Here is a 14,988-nt window from a genome sequence, read left to right on the forward strand (position 1 = left end):
TAAATCCGTTGTTGTTTATGAAAATTTACAACTTTGCAATACAACTTTATGAGTTGTTCGGCCCTTCCATTGGCCGCTGTCGGTCATGTGGATGGGAACCGTGAACATGAACTTTTTTATAATTTCCCTTGCGAGAATAGAGCCGCATTCTTTTGCTCCGCTCCGTCCTGCCTGCTTCGGAGCTCTGCCTCGCAGCCCGGCTCCGCTGCGCTTTGTCCGGCGATGGAGAGCGAGACGAGGCCCCGGGCCGGCCGGGCCTGGCTGCTCCAGCTGGAGGTGGGGCGCGCCCAGTCCCCGGCGCCGCGGCGGCCGCTTTGCAACTCGCAACCTGGCTAATTTCCTGCGTCCTCTGGCACCAGGAAGGAGGACAATTCGTCTCCCCGGGCTGCCCAAGCGACAGCTGTCAGAGGGGCAGGAGCTTCTGGGAGCCGCCATCTGAAGGTGAGACATGTGGGGAGACAGGAGCAAAGGTGATGAGATGGCAGCCGCGCCGGCGGGGGTGGGAGAGGGCACCGGGGCGGCTTTGAAGGGGGCGCACTACCGGGCCACCCCCACTCACCCGTGCACATTCGTCCCCTCGTCACACGACACGACAATCCCCCACCACCGCAGACACACACACACACACACACACACACTCACACACACTCCCTTTCTCCTCTCCCTGGCTCACAGTGGCAGCGAATGCCCTCCTTCCTGCCGGTGGCACAGCGCCCTGGCACCGGGGCGGGAGCCCTGAGGTCTCTCTCCCCTTGCCCAGCGACCTGGCCGAGCCCCAGAGGAAATGACCCTGCACCCTGCGTCCCCTGCCAGCCTCTCGGATTTGGATTTTTTTTTTCCTTTTTTCATGAATGACCAAATTGGTTCGATTGAATTCCCCAACGACTGGGGCTAGATCCCGACCTGGTAAGGCGGGAAGACATGAAGGCAACGTGAATTTGTCGACAGGCGTTTTATAGCATCAACACAGTACCTCCTGTTCCCTGAGAACTGGTTTCTGGAAAGAGAGGTAGAATCGGGGGCGGGGGGAGACGGGGAGGGACACACACAGAAACTTACTAATTCAGCCAGAGACCTCTGCGGATCGCCCGCTTCCTTCCACGCGGCTTTCGGACGAGAGCGATGTCAGGAGCGCGGGGACAGGGAAGAGGCGCGCGAGTGGAATTCTGTGTTGAAGGACAGGATGGGGTTAATTGGCTGGGTGTTGCTTGGCGGGAAGTTTCGGTGCAGAGGGTCGAGTGGTGGTGTTACGAAGGGCAGGCGCCCGCTGCTAAGGTTCAAGGGAGGACGCCCACCGAGTCTGGGCGGTAGTGGGAACCCCCACCCACCCACCTCGGCGCAGCGGGCCGCAGACCGCTTACCACCTTCGGCGAGGGGTGGAGAGGACTGTGGAGCTCCCCGGGCGTAGGCGGCGGAGGGGACCGCGGGGTTAGCTTTACGTCGCACGGTGGCACACAACGCGGTTTGGTCTGGGTACCTCTCGGCGGGATTTGCCCCGGAGCTCCCCGGGACAGCGACCAGAAACCACCCAGAGGTTTTGGGCTCCAGTTCTTTATGTTTGTGTTTTGGTTTATGTTGTTGTTTTCCCACCTTAAGATACTACCTTGGTGTGCAGGAGATAATGAAGGAGTAAGTGGCGGTGGAGGTTCGAAACGCCCGCGGGCACGGTGGGTGCGCTTAGGGCAGATAAAGCGGCGCATTTGCATTGCAGGGCCGCGGGCGGCCTGACTGCGGCTGCCGCGGGCCCATTATTTATTGCGGCCGTGCCCGGGCGGCTCGCTGCTGCCACGCTGTGGCCATCTCCGGGACCGACGCCAGCCGCAGCCCCGCGTCGTGCAGCCTGGCGCGACTGCTGCTCGGGCCCCTCGCAGATTCCCAAGCAGGCCGAGCAGAGGGGGGCGAGGGAGGACCCGAGGGGCGGTCTCCCAGGGCCTTACTGGCCGGGAACCTCCCCCGCCTTGGCCACCTGACAGGAGCTGGACGCCCGACTACACTCGGGTCCCCCCTCCCCCCCTGCACCATGGAGACTGGTTGCACAGGCCGCCTGGCACGTCATGGCTGCTTCAGTCCAAACTGCGCGTCCCAAGGCGCCCTGGGGGCGCAGGCTGGTTCGGGGAACGCAGCGCTTTGGGATTTCGAAATCACAGAGACCACTGGTAGTCCCGAGGCCTGCAGGCCTGGCTGGCCCTGAGGAGGATTGGCTATGGCAAGGAAGGCGGGCTTTGGCTCCAGGCGAGAGCCGGTGACAGGCACAGGCCGCACCTGTGTGCTGTGGGCTCTGGTCTGGGCTAGAGATCAGGGCGGAGGAGATGGCCTTCAAGGTCCCCCCCAACACCGGCAGGTCGCCCTCCAGGCTGGCAGAGGTCGAGGAGCTCAGTGGGCCGCCCAGGGAAAGGGCGGCTTGTGGGGGCCTGCTCCCCATCCTGTCCCCTTTGAAGAGAAGCTGAAAGGTAAGTGGACTTTCTGTGTGGCTTTGACGGAGAAGAGAGAGCCCTGGTGACCATTCTCGCCATCCCAGGAAAGGACCCCTTCACTGTCTGCGGCTCATATATTCTTGCCCGATTCTCTGTGTATATATATGTGTGTGTGTGTGTGTGTGTATTCGCTGGTTGGAGAAATAAATTTGGGTGGCTGCCAGCATGATATTTACCAGCCTTGGCTAACATGTATAGATTTCAATTTAATATATTTTCCATCTTAGTGCCTATAGAAACTAGAAATATAATGTGTTTTTTTGGCTCTTAGCTGAGAAACCAAATTATCTTGTTGGCTGGGACTCTTAGGAGATTGAGAATCCAGGTCAAAATATCACAAATAATAGTAACAGCAGTAAACTGCCACCAGCCCCAACACTGTGTGTGACCTGGAGGAGTGAAGCAGAAATTATCAATGTAACCATTTGTTAACATCTCCAAACGGTTTTTTCGCGTCTTATGTGATAACTTGCTTGAAATCACTGTCATCTCGTGGTCTGGTGTGAGAAACAATAACTCAACATGATTTTCTTGGAACATAGCTTTAAAAAAATAATTCCCCTTAAATGTTTTGACTCTTGAGTTTTTATTTTCACCTATCAGATCCTTTCCCTGAAGAAATGCCAGGGAAATGTAAGATTCTACCCTTTCCTGCCAGGCCCATTTTCATATATGCAGAGGAGAAACTTTCTCAGCTGGGCTGATTGGGGCACAACCAGAAGGCTTCTGGACACAGCCCCCAGGGGTGGGACAGCCGCCTTCAGGCTGTGCCCTGGGTTCCGTGCACCTAACTGACCTCAGCCCAGTTCTTTTCCATTTTTTGCTCCTTTTGGGGGGAAGTGAGGGTGGGGGTGGGGGATCGAGAAGCAAGGAAGAGATTAAGAAAACCATTTCCAGATTCCTAGGGGGCCATGGCCACCCCCACAAGTCCTGAACCCCATTCTCTGCATTTGCCAGAGTTTTACAGAGCTTATAAACACCCTCCGGAAATCCAACCAAATCATATAAATCGTCTTTCTTCAGTCTTCACAGAATTGAGGGGTTTAAAGCTAATTCAAGGGGTTTTACAAGCCCCCCAAATACAGTCGTAAAGATGCCCTTGGAAAGATACCACATTTTGCAAAATGAGATGGATCCTTGCGCTGTGAAAGTCGACTCTCTCGAGGGCGCACCTCTCAGGCAAGAGAGGGCAGCCCAGGGCAGGCTTTTCACGTCCCGTTTGGGGAAGGCCAGGCCCAGGACTGCGATAAAAGCAATCCAGACGATTCCTGGAGCTGGTGAGACGACTGGTCCCCGTCCTGGAGCGACTGTCCCGGGCAGGCCCCTGACCAGTTCCAGGAGACGCAGAAAAGAGGACACAGCCCAAGACGGGGCCCGGCGTGGGGCGCCCCAGACACTGAGCACATCGATTGTCCCGCAGACTTGGGCCCAGGCGAACGGCCCTCTGTGGCCGGTTGGGTCGGAGACCCTGATGCGTCCGCACCTCTGGAATGAAGGCAGAGATTCTCTCTGTGGATCCGTCTCAGTTCTGAGAGGTCCGGGGAGCGGAGGGCGGTTTCCCGGGCGCTGCACGAGGCGAGCAGGTCCCGCGGCTGGCTTCGGAGCTCAGTCTCAAGGCCACTCCTCTGCAGGTCCCTTTCCTGTGGAAACCAGCGGTGTCTGGCCTATCAGCTCCTGGTTTCAAAGGCGCAACGGGGATGCACAGCTTGTGGAGGTGGAGGTGCTTTGAGGCCGGGCAGTCGCTGGCCACTGGAGCGCAGGGAGTCGGGACTCAAAGATCTGATGTACGTGGGAGGAGGGGCCGGCGGGGTAGGAGGGTACCTCTGGCGGAGTCCTGGTCAGCTCCAGGTGCGCCTTCCGCCTTCAGCGGCCGGCAGGCCCAGGCACTTGATGGGAGTGGGGAAGGAGAAAAAGAGGAGGATGTACCAATTCCTAAGGCGCAGGAGTGCGGAGCAAGGAGCTCGGGCCTGGTTTCTCAGAGCCCTTCTCCAGCTGCGGAACCGCACCCACGGGTAGAGCGGTGCAGGGGGAGGGGCAAACTCCGGGCCCTGCCAGGAGGGCAGGACGCAGAGAGCAAAGCCATCCCCGTCACCGCCCCTCTGGGCTCAGGGCTGTCAGGTTTCCTGTTTGGAGAGAAAACCCAGCAAAATCCAACCAGGCAAAAAGGGGAGGAGGAAAGAGCGGGCCTGGTGGGGCCTGGCGGCGGCCGGGGAACGCTGCCCCAGCCCCGGCCTGAGCCCCACACTCCCGTCCGGGCAGTGCCCGCCGCTGGCGTTCGGAAAGGGAGACGGGCCGGCCGGCTGTGCGCGCCCATTAATCTGCCGGGCGGGCGGCGGGCGGGCGGGCGGGCTGGGGGCTGTTTGTAACTTTGCTGCCTCGGTCGCCGCGGTCCCCGGGGAGCGGGCTCCGGCGCTCGCTCCCATTGGCCGCCGCCGCGTCAGCTGGTGCGATTTGCTGCTGTCGCTTTTGGCGTTCGGCCATCCAGAAACAAACCAGTTCGATGACTACTAATAGTTATAGCCAGATGTACTAATACACAACAAATCACAGTCCTGCAGAGGGGCGCGCAAATGAGTTCTTATTTTGTGAATCCCACTTTCCCCGGGAGCCTGCCCAGCGGCCAGGACTCCTTCTTGGGCCAGCTGCCCCTCTACCCGGCCGGCTATGACGCGCTGAGGCCCTTCCCGGCTTCGTACGGGGCGTCGAGCCTCCAGGACAAGACGTACACCTCACCTTGTTTCTACCAACAGTCCAACTCGGTCCTGGCCTGCAACCGGGCGTCCTACGAGTACGGGGCCTCGTGTTTCTATTCTGATAAGGACCTCAGTGGCGCCTCGCCCTCGGGCAGTGGCAAGCAGAGGGGCCCCGGGGACTACCTGCACTTTCCTCCCGAAGCACAGTACAAACCCGACAGCAGCAGCGTGCCGGGCAAAGCCCTGCACGACGAAGGCGCCGACCGGAAGTACACGAGCCCCGTTTACCCCTGGATGCAGCGGATGAACTCCTGCGCTGGTAAGGCATTTCCCGGCAGCAGCTAGCCCCCGCCCCCCAAGAGAGTGGAGGGAGAGTGGGAAGGAGGCAAGGAGAGAAGGAAGGAAGAGGCATAGAAAGTCGACAGAGGAAATAGAAAGACAGAAAGAATGAGCAAAGTTTCTTTGGCTTAAAAAAAAAAAGATATTAAAACCCCCCCATCCCATTCCCCATGGTGCCATCAAGCCGTGGCAGAGCGAGGGCAGGGCACTAGTGTCCATGTAAGGTGACACCTTAGGGGCTCATGTTTGTGAGTGTGTGTGTGTGTGGGGGGGGCGGTCATGGCCATGCTATGTGAGACTGAAAACAAGGGCAACCTGAAGAGAGAGCCAGGCTGGATGGGAGGGAGCTCCTGCCCACACTGCACCCTGGTGACCCCCTGCTCAGGTTCCCAAGCCCAGGTGGCCTCCTGCACCCATCACTGGTAGCTCCCCCTCACCGCCCACCCCCCTCTCCTTTCCGCCCTTCAGAAACTCACATAGCTAGAGGCCCTTATTTGGCCTCTTCCAGGGTTACCCCAAAGCCTTGGAGGGCCACATGCCCAACCTCAGTATTTCTTCTCTCTCCTCCCTCCCCTCCTCCCCCTTCATTTAACTGCTCACTTACAGTCAACTTCTGCCTCCTCCTGAGACCCTGCCTGAGTCTCAGACCCCCAGCCTGGGGTGGGGGGCCCAGCCCATGGGCCCCTTTGGCACCAGCACAGACAGCCCATTGCAGCCCTACACTTCCAGGAACCGCAGATGGCCCATCGTACCATCTCTTTGCCCCTGGTTTCCAAACGCTCCGCAGGGAATGCTTGGAGCAGGACAGTGCCCAATGCAGATTTTAAATTTACGGTGTTTTTGCTTTAAAATCCACTTGTTTCTTTTTTTTTCTCCTCCAAGGAAGCTCTCTGTTTCTCAGAAAGGCCATACAATTTGAGGAAATTTGCAAAGGCTTAAGAAGGTTGACCATTTTTAATTTTCCCCAAAGCGCCTTTGAGTCCTGAGATGGCTGGCCACAGTAACATCTCCACAAAAGTCCCTTTGCGGATTTAGGGTGTCTGCCCTACTCATAGGGTCCCACACCCCCACCCCCAGACACACGTACACCAGGCTCCCACAAAACAAGACTGAGGTACCCAGAATTAAAAATGCTCATTATAGTGTTTTGCTTGCAATGGTATTCTTACAGAGAAGATTTTTCAAAACCAATAACTTCCCACCCCAAGCAGTTTTAGGTGGCAAACATCTCGCTTGGTGTGAAATAATCTTCTCCCATCCAGACGGCTTTTGGCCCAAGACTTATGGGAGAGGCTAGCGTGGAGGAGGGTGGTTACCAGCCCAGAGGCCAGGGGTGCGGGGCTCGGGGTACGGGGTGGACTGGCTCTGCCGCCCGGGTCCTTGCTCACCGGCGTCTGGCCATTTCTGCCTGCAGGTGCTGTGTACGGGAGTCACGGGCGCCGAGGCCGCCAGACCTACACGCGCTACCAGACGCTGGAGCTGGAGAAGGAGTTCCACTTCAACCGCTACCTGACCCGGCGCCGCCGCATCGAGATCGCCAACGCGCTCTGCCTCACCGAGCGCCAGATCAAGATCTGGTTCCAGAACCGCCGCATGAAGTGGAAAAAGGAAAATAAACTCATCAATTCCACACAGCCCAGCGGGGAGGAAGCTGAGGCAAAGGCGGGCGAGTAGACGCCTGGGCAGGGACCAGGCCAGTACCGCAACCTCCCTCGGCTTTGCCCCTTGCCTTCGCCTGCTCCCCAACTTTTCTCCCCGCCTGCTACCATTCGGGGGGCTTACGCAGCTTCAGGGGAGCCCGGAGCTTTGCCAACGCCTGAGCGCTTATTTCTTACAAAAGAAAAAAAAAAAAAAAAAACACACACACACACACAGCCAACCCCAGCGGTGCAGCGGGGCGCGCCGCACACACAGCCCCGCTCTCCAAGGCTGCCCAAGCCCTCTCCGGATCCCAGGGCGAGCCCCAAATTCGTCCCCGGCTCCTGTGCTAAAGCCTCTGCGTGCCCCTGAGCTCCAGACGCAGGGTTGCTGGAGAGGGAAGAACCCCAGGACCGAGCGGCTTTTGGTGTCTGGGCGTTTTGACCTCGGTTCCTCGCCACCAAGTCCCGAAGGGCACCACCAAATCAACTCCGGTCACTGCAAAGAGGGGGGCCTAAAGCTCGGGGCCCTAGCACCGCGGTAGCCTCCCAGACCGCCCCCAGCCAGGAAGAAGCTTGAGGAACAAAGGGGGCCCCGAGAGAACCTAGTCTCTCGGCCCCGCGCGCAACCGTCCGTGGAAGAGAAGCAAGCAGCCTCAGTCGAGCCCAGTCAACCTGGGCGCGGGCGGAACTTTACAGCCTGGGAGCGACTGGGCGGCGGTAGGCTCTGGGCTCCGGATTCCGGCTCCCCGCCTCCGACAGTGCTGGCGCTGCCACCATAGCAGCTTTCAGGACCTAAGAAGGGGGTCCGGGGCCATGGGAGCGGCGAGAATCACGGCTTCCAAGCGTGCCAGGGGCGCCTGCTACGCCGGGCCTCCAGCGGGGAAACCCTCCCATGCCTTTCGGCTACATTTGTGATTTACTTTCATCTTTCAGATCCCAAGAAAATAACTACGGAGATACTAGGCACTGACTGCCACGAAATGCTTCCATTAACGCCCTCGTTTTACTCCTGGGGGTCTAAGCAAGACCCTGAAAACTCGGCCCACGGGTCCCCAGCCCCAGGAAGATTCTGTGGCTGCGGGAAGCCTGGGCCCACTCGCTGGGTTCGCCGAGAACCCTCCGACTTGGGGCCCGGCTGGCTCCAGGAAAAGGACCTAGTGGGGAAGATTCTCCAGGCTGGATACTTAAAGCAAATCAAATAGGAAACTAATGACACGAAAACTATATCCACCCGAAAGAAAAATCGAATCTGGTTATAAAAGTGTATGGAATTTGACCTCGCCTCGGAGAAACACTACACAAAAGATATCCTTAATAGACGCCTGTCATTTAAGAGCGGCAGGGACGCTGTCCCTCATGCGCTCGCAAAAACAGAGCCGTAATTGTAGCTGCTGCTGTGGGCAGGATTTATTTCTCCAATTGGTTAAATGGCCTCCCCCCCCCTTCCCCGAAGGTGATATCTGTATTTTCAAATTTCAGAGCTGCCGGCACGACGGGCAGAACCGGCCCCAACCTCGACACAAAAATAAGAGGGGCTGCACAGCGGGGAAATAAAGTTGTTGTAAATAAAACCCAAGTCACCATCTCCCCCCCAGTCCTCTGCATCCTCGCCGGGCACGCGATCGGCAGCTGACGGCCTCACAATTGGTACATCCTAATGGAACTGCGAGGGAAATGCAATAATTTTGCTATAATGGGCTGTAACCTCAATTCGACCCCGGCCCTTGCAGCCCCGGGTCGGAAGCGGAGCGATACACCGTGCTTCCAGCGGGTGGCGCTCGAGTCCGACTGAACGGCGGCGGCGGGCGGCGGGCACGCGCCTGGGGCGCGCGCGCCACCCCTCTCGCCTCCACCCAACTCCCCCATTAGTGCACGAGTTTACCTCTAGAGGTCATCAGGCAGGATTTACGACTGGACAACAAAAGCACGTGATTCGAAGTCGTACCCCATATTTGGGTGCCTACGTAGGAGGGAACCAAGTACATGTCCCAGTCATTTCCATAATTCATCATAAATTGTGCAAGGGTGCTATAGACGCACAAACGACCGCGAGCCACAAATCAAGCACACATATCAAAAAACAAATGAGCTCTTATTTTGTAAACTCATTTTGCGGTCGCTATCCAAATGGCCCGGACTACCAGTTGCATAATTATGGAGATCATAGTTCCGTGAGCGAGCAATTCAGGGACTCGGCGAGCATGCACTCCGGCAGGTACGGCTACGGCTACAATGGCATGGATCTCAGCGTCGGCCGCTCGGGCTCCGGCCACTTTGGCTCCGGGGAGCGCGCCCGCAGCTACGCGGCCGGCGCCAGCGCGGCGCCTGCCGAGCCCAGGTACAGCCAGCCGGCCACGTCCACGCACTCGCCTCCGCCCGACCCGCTGCCCTGCTCCGCCGTGGCCCCCTCGCCCGGCAGCGACAGCCACCACGGCGGGAAAAACTCCCTGGGCAACTCCAGCGGCGCCTCGGCCAACGCCGGCAGCACCCACATCAGCAACAGAGAGGGGGTTGGCACGGCGTCCGGAGCCGAGGAGGACGCCCCCGCCAGCAGCGAGCAGGCGAGCGCGCAGAGCGAGCCGAGCCCGGCGCCGCCCGCCCAACCCCAGATCTACCCTTGGATGCGCAAGCTACACATAAGTCATGGTAAAGCCAGCCTTTTTCTAAAACCACGCGGCAGCGGCGGCGCGGCTCTCGGTCCCCTTCTCTCCTTTAACGCCCTCTCTCCCCGTCTCTCTCCTGGTCTCGCCTCTCCCAGCCCTGTGGAGCCTCTCTCCGCCGGTCTCCTTCCCTGCCTTCCTCCGTCCTCCTCCTGTTCTTTGCAGAGCCCTGGCTCGCAAGTGTGTGGGGGAAAGGGCCACTGGATAGGCAAGTTTAGACGGTGGAAGGGGGAAGAGGATGAAACCCATGTCGAGCCCCAGAGCCTCCGAACGCGCTCCTGGGTCAGACCAGCCAAGCAGGGCGCAGAGAGGTAGAGGATGGCAGTAGGGGCTGTGAATCGGGCTTGTCAGGACGGATAATTTATGAGGAGGACTACGCTGGGGAAACAGCGTTACTAATTAGAGTCCCCGAAAAGGGGCTTGGGGGGGTGGAATAATCCAGGCGAGAGCCGGCGGGATTCTGGAGTTTGGGGGCAGGAGGAAGAGCAGGAAAGGGAAGGGAAGAAAAAGAAAGCAGGCGCCCCAAGCGTGCAGGCTGGAGCAGGAGACGGCTGTTGGGGCTGGAACTTTAAGGGAGGGTAACCTGGAGGCCACTGAGGCGCTCAGAAAAGGGCCTTGCTTTCGTGGGTTTCTGAGTGCTGGGCAGCCTGGAAGGGCTGTGCCCCCGCCTCGGGGCGCCAGGGGCAGGGCCAGAGGGCAGGAGAGGGCCGAGGGAAAGCTGGGCGATCCTCCGGGTCGTGTCTCCAGCCTCGGATGGGCCGATTGTTCCCAGAGTCCAAATTGTATTGTTTTCTCTGTAGAAAGGAAGAGGGGAAGGAAATTCGGGAGGGGTGGGCAGTCGAGGCGGAAAGACTTGTTGAGCTTTTCTCCCCTGTACCTTGCTCAGCAGCACCCTGACTCGTCCAGCTGGCCGACTTTGGTGGCCAGGAGCTCACGAGTTGGTGGCTAAACCGCTGACTTTTCTGTTGCAGACAACATAGGCGGCCCGGAAGGCAAAAGGGCCCGGACGGCCTACACGCGTTACCAGACCCTGGAGCTGGAGAAGGAGTTCCACTTCAACCGCTACCTGACCCGCCGAAGAAGGATTGAAATAGCACATGCTCTTTGCCTCTCCGAGAGACAAATTAAAATCTGGTTCCAAAACCGGAGAATGAAGTGGAAAAAAGATAATAAGCTGAAAAGCATGAGCATGGCGGCGGCGGGAGGGGCCTTCCGCCCCTGAGTATTTGAGCGTTTAAAGTACTGAGCAGTATTAGCGGATCCTGCGTAGTGTCAGTACTAAGGTGACTTTCTGAAACTCCCTTGTGTTCCTTCTGTGAAGAAGCCCTGTTCTCGTTGCCCTAATTCATCTTTTAATCATGAGCCTGTTTATTGCCATTATAGCGCCTGTATAAGTAGATCTGCTTTCTGTTCATCTCTTTGTCCTGAATGGCTTTGTCTTGAAAAAAAAAATAGATGTTTTAACTTATTTATATGAAGCAAGCTGTGTTACTTGAAGTAACTATAACAGAAAAAGAAAAGATAAAAAAACCACACAAAAAAGTCCCCCCTCCGACCCCCGTTTAGTGCCAATGTTGTGTGCTGCACTCCAGTTGTTTAACTGTGCATGTGAGTGGAAGTGTTCCTGTCTCTCTAGCTCCAAGCTGTTAAAGATATTTTTATTCAAACTACCTATACTCCTTGTGTAATTAATGCTGTTGTAGAGGTGACTTGATGAGACACAACTTAACTTGTTTGACGTGTAGTGACTAGTGACTCTGTGACGAAAACTGTGACTCTGAGCGGTGTGTCCCTGCGTGCCTTTGTAGGACCCTTTGCACGAACTCTGGAAGTGGCTCTTATAAGCGCAGCTTCGGTGATGTATGTTTTTGTGAACAAAGTTACAAATATTGTCCAAGTCTGGCTGTTTAAGCAAACTGTGATCAGCTTTTTTTTTTTTGTATTTGTTTTTAAGGAAAAAAAATACTGACTGGAAACAAAAAAAAATAAACTTTCTATTGTAAGTTCTCTTGGTCTGGTTTGTGCCAAATAGTGAGCGGCTCTTTTTGCTCTTCTGTCTGTCTGTCCAGTCTTGGAAGCGGTGGGTCTGAGGCGACCTGGGCAGCCTGACGGCGCCAGGACACCTCAGACCCACACCCTGACCCGTAGCCTCCCTAGCTCTGACCTTTCAGAGAGTTCAGGGCAGAAGGTGGAAAAGCTGTAGGTGCTTCCAAAGCTTGAGTCCAACCTGCCCATCTCTGCAGAAACCAAGTTTAACTTACTGGGGGGGGGGGGAGAGGAAGAGAGAGAAGGGAAGAAAAACCCAGGGCTTTGCTGGCAGCCCACAGGACCCACACAGATGCTGCCTGCTTCCTAAGGCCATCCTGGGCCTCCACTGGGAGAGGCTGCTATGTCCAGCTGTGGCCCCCAAACCCTCTGCCCCCCTAACCCACCCAGGCACCCCTTCCCAGTCCTCACCCTGAACCCAGTTGGCTTCTTTTGCTACAATTAATTTGCTACAAATGGAAGGTACTTACCCCATCCTAGCTCGATTGAGAAACTCCTCAGAGCAGCTAAAGCGCAACTAGAGATTTGCACATTTACCGACTGCTTACACTGATGCCGTCTTTCCTTTTAAAAGTTATAAAACAGTAAACTTTATAAGCCCCAGTTCCGGCTATATGACATTTGGGTGCCAAATGAATAGGGTTTTGTCTATGAATTAGATCGTAAAATCATCCATAGCACAGACAGATCGGCTCACTGGCTATAAAACGTCACGTGGGGCCATTAAAGTAAGTTTTATGGTTTTGGGGAGTTGACATCCAACATTATATACCACATAACATATAATCTCACTGACGCTGGACTCCATTTGACTCTTTTGCAGGCTACGTGTGCCGCTTGGTCATTCAAATTGTCAATTTTAGGTCCAGAAGTGTCCAAACCACAAGTTCTCAAAACTCTCTGAAAAATGGCTCCCTCCGCGTTAAGGTAAGCTGGCCTCCTGAGCGCTTTCAAGTTTATTTGTCCTCTTAAAAACTTTCTGCCTGGGTCTTTCTCTCTCCCTTTCTCTGTCTGGTGCAGCAACTGGGAAGTTGCCTCTGCATTCAAAAGGGGAGCGCCAACTTTTCCTCCGCCCCCCTGAGCAGCGCCAGGAGCCTGCTCTGCGGAGTCCCCACGCTGAGCAGCGCCTGTGGCCGCGCCGCATCCCCAGGCCTAACTTTAATTGCTGCACCACCGCGGATGTTAATGACTTCCGCTGCTTTCGCCGGCGTGCAAAAAAGATGATTTTTTGTGTGCGAATGGGCCTGCGTGTGGCGACTTGGCAGGGCTGCCCCCCATTCCGGGCTGGCGGCTCTCGGCTCTTCGGGGGTCTCGGAGCCCTGGGGTGGGGGCTGGGAGACGGTGGGGCGCGGGCTGCGGGGCGCGCAGGGCCGCGCTGAGCTCGGGAGTGTGAAAGAAAGGCCCGGGCTGGGCCAAGGCGGACTCTGGCGGGATTCCTTGTGGGGCTGTGGCAATATGTCTTTGCAGGCCTGGGTCATTTGGCAGCACTGAATTGAGGCGGCTGCCTTCGGGGCCGGGTTGCAGGCTGGCTCGCGAGAGCCGGAGGGTGGCAGAGGTCGGCGAGGCGCGCGGGCCGCACCTCCAGGCTGGGCCCCTGGGTTGCCAGGCCGAGCCCCAGACCCCGGGAACCGCGGGGACCCCACCTGTGGGGAGGGCTGGGCGGCCCACCCCCTCCCCTGCGCCCGGGACCAGGCCCTGAACCTTGCTGGCCTGCACGTTCTTTTTAGCTCGGTGGGGCTGTTCTCACCCGCCTGTGAGTCTGAAGCAATAAACTTTATGGCCGGATTTAACTTTAGTCTTTGAATCCCCAGGCTAAATGAAAGGAGTTAAAGCGCTTTCTTTTCTTCCGCCTTGCCTTTCTTCTCACTCTCTCCTTTCCTTTTCCTCTCCTCTTTTGTAGAATTAGAACATCTAGGCACAGGACCCTCAAAAGGCAACTTAGGCGTCCCCCAAGATAACACTAAAGATTAGAGAAATTCACCCCCCCCCCTCGACATACAGGAGGAATTTCTCCAAACTGTGCCCTAAAGTTTGGGGGGAAATCAAGGTGTCTTCAATGCCCAACTTGAAAGTCCCCAGAGCCATTAGGCTGTTTTCCCTGACACGTCATAAAGGGTAGTTGAGGGAAGAAACTGGTCGTTTGTCAGTAGGAGATTTCCGCCTTTCTTTTGTTAGCTGCTCCTTCTGTTCGATCCCAGGAAATTTACATAATCTATGATTTCCAAAACAGTCCTCAATATTGCACCAACGGGTGAAGTGAAGTAAAATAAATTTTTCCTGGGTACAATTCCAGCTTGGCCTCAGCTACCCCCTCTGGCCCCAACCCCCACATTCTTCGATGGCAACGTGGTGATTGGGGACCCTGTGGCCTGTCCTGGGGTGTTTCTCTGGGTGCGTGCCCACAAGGGACCTGGCAGATTTCCCCTTATCCTGTCTAAGGAATTAACCCAAACTCTCCAACTTAGAAATGAAACAAACAAACCCCAAAAATGGTATCTTCTGTTTCCAGATGCCTTTCTCCTTAGGAACTGGTAGTGTTCTGCAAGTGCTAAGTAATAAAGATAAATACTAAGTGCTTACAGTGAAAAAATTTAAAGTCGAGATTTGGAATTTCAACATCCTTTATTGTCCAGAGGCCACTCACACTCAACATTAGTCCAACAGATGTCCCCAAAGTCAGAGGTCCAAAAAGCAAAACCTAGGAAGTTTTCTAAAAAAATGGAAACCCTCCCACAATTCCCACTTCTCCTGAATCGTGAGTGGCAAGGAGAGTCCCTGAAGTCATTTTTTGTAACCTGTTAAAGTGAGCATTGCTATTTCAGGACTCAGGAAAATGTGTCTGCCTCTGGCTGGAAACCAAAATAGAAACTCTCTTTGGGTTCTCTTCTATTATTTTAAGTGTCTGTAAGAATTCTGGAGTCTTTGTTTTGCTGCTCTGAGTTTGGGGTTCTCTCCTGGAAAATCCTGGGCGGGGGGTTTTATTGCAGTGGCTCATTTGGTGATCTTGCTTGAGTAATTTCTTGGTGCCTAAAATTAGTAGCAGGAAAAAAAGAGTTACAGAGCTGCTGGCAGATTCACTTGAGTAACTTTGCCTTGGAGGCAGCGGCCACTATCACCTCTGTGGCCACATCCCACC

At 56.1% G+C, this 14,988-nt stretch overlaps 2 protein-coding genes and 1 long non-coding RNA gene across 5 annotated transcripts in view; 2 read left to right on the forward strand and 1 right to left on the reverse strand.

Moving 5' to 3' along the window:
• LOC118497033 lies at positions 1-12,668 on the reverse strand. 2 transcript variants are annotated; one of them, XR_004899576.1, is made up of 3 exons: positions 12,323-12,668; positions 1,060-1,166; positions 1-435 (listed from the first exon to the last, which is right to left on the reverse strand). It is a non-coding gene; the product is annotated as an uncharacterized LOC118497033 (long non-coding RNA). The 2 variants fall into 2 exon arrangements; XR_004899575.1 differs by lacking the exon at positions 12,323-12,668 and having other exon boundaries at positions 1,060-1,225.
• Positions 63-8,717, forward strand: HOXA6 (homeobox A6). 2 transcript variants are annotated; one of them, XM_028525592.2, is made up of 4 exons: positions 63-276; positions 360-441; positions 5,225-5,486; positions 6,921-8,717. In XM_028525592.2, exons 1-4 carry the CDS (start codon positions 86-88, stop codon positions 7,178-7,180), a joined length of 795 nt encoding a protein of 264 aa, XP_028381393.1. In that variant the 5' UTR covers positions 63-85; the 3' UTR covers positions 7,181-8,717. The 2 variants fall into 2 exon arrangements, with proteins under 2 accessions (XP_028381393.1, XP_028381394.1); XM_028525593.2 differs by lacking the exons at positions 63-276; positions 360-441 and having other exon boundaries at positions 4,896-5,486.
• The window catches only part of HOXA5 (homeobox A5), a 26,184-nt gene continuing 20,339 nt past the window's right edge, over positions 9,144-14,988 (forward strand). Inside the window, exons 1-3 of the mRNA XM_036010463.1 lie at positions 9,144-9,792; positions 10,778-11,089; positions 12,676-12,779. Coding sequence (XP_035866356.1) covers positions 9,231-9,792; positions 10,778-11,028 — 813 coding nt within the window. The 5' untranslated portion in view covers positions 9,144-9,230 and the 3' untranslated portion in view covers positions 11,029-11,089; positions 12,676-12,779. The remainder of the gene's footprint in view (positions 9,793-10,777; positions 11,090-12,675; positions 12,780-14,988) is intronic.

This window comes from Phyllostomus discolor, chromosome 10 (assembly GCF_004126475.2).
Source record: "Phyllostomus discolor isolate MPI-MPIP mPhyDis1 chromosome 10, mPhyDis1.pri.v3, whole genome shotgun sequence".
NCBI lineage: Eukaryota > Metazoa > Chordata > Mammalia > Chiroptera > Phyllostomidae > Phyllostomus > Phyllostomus discolor.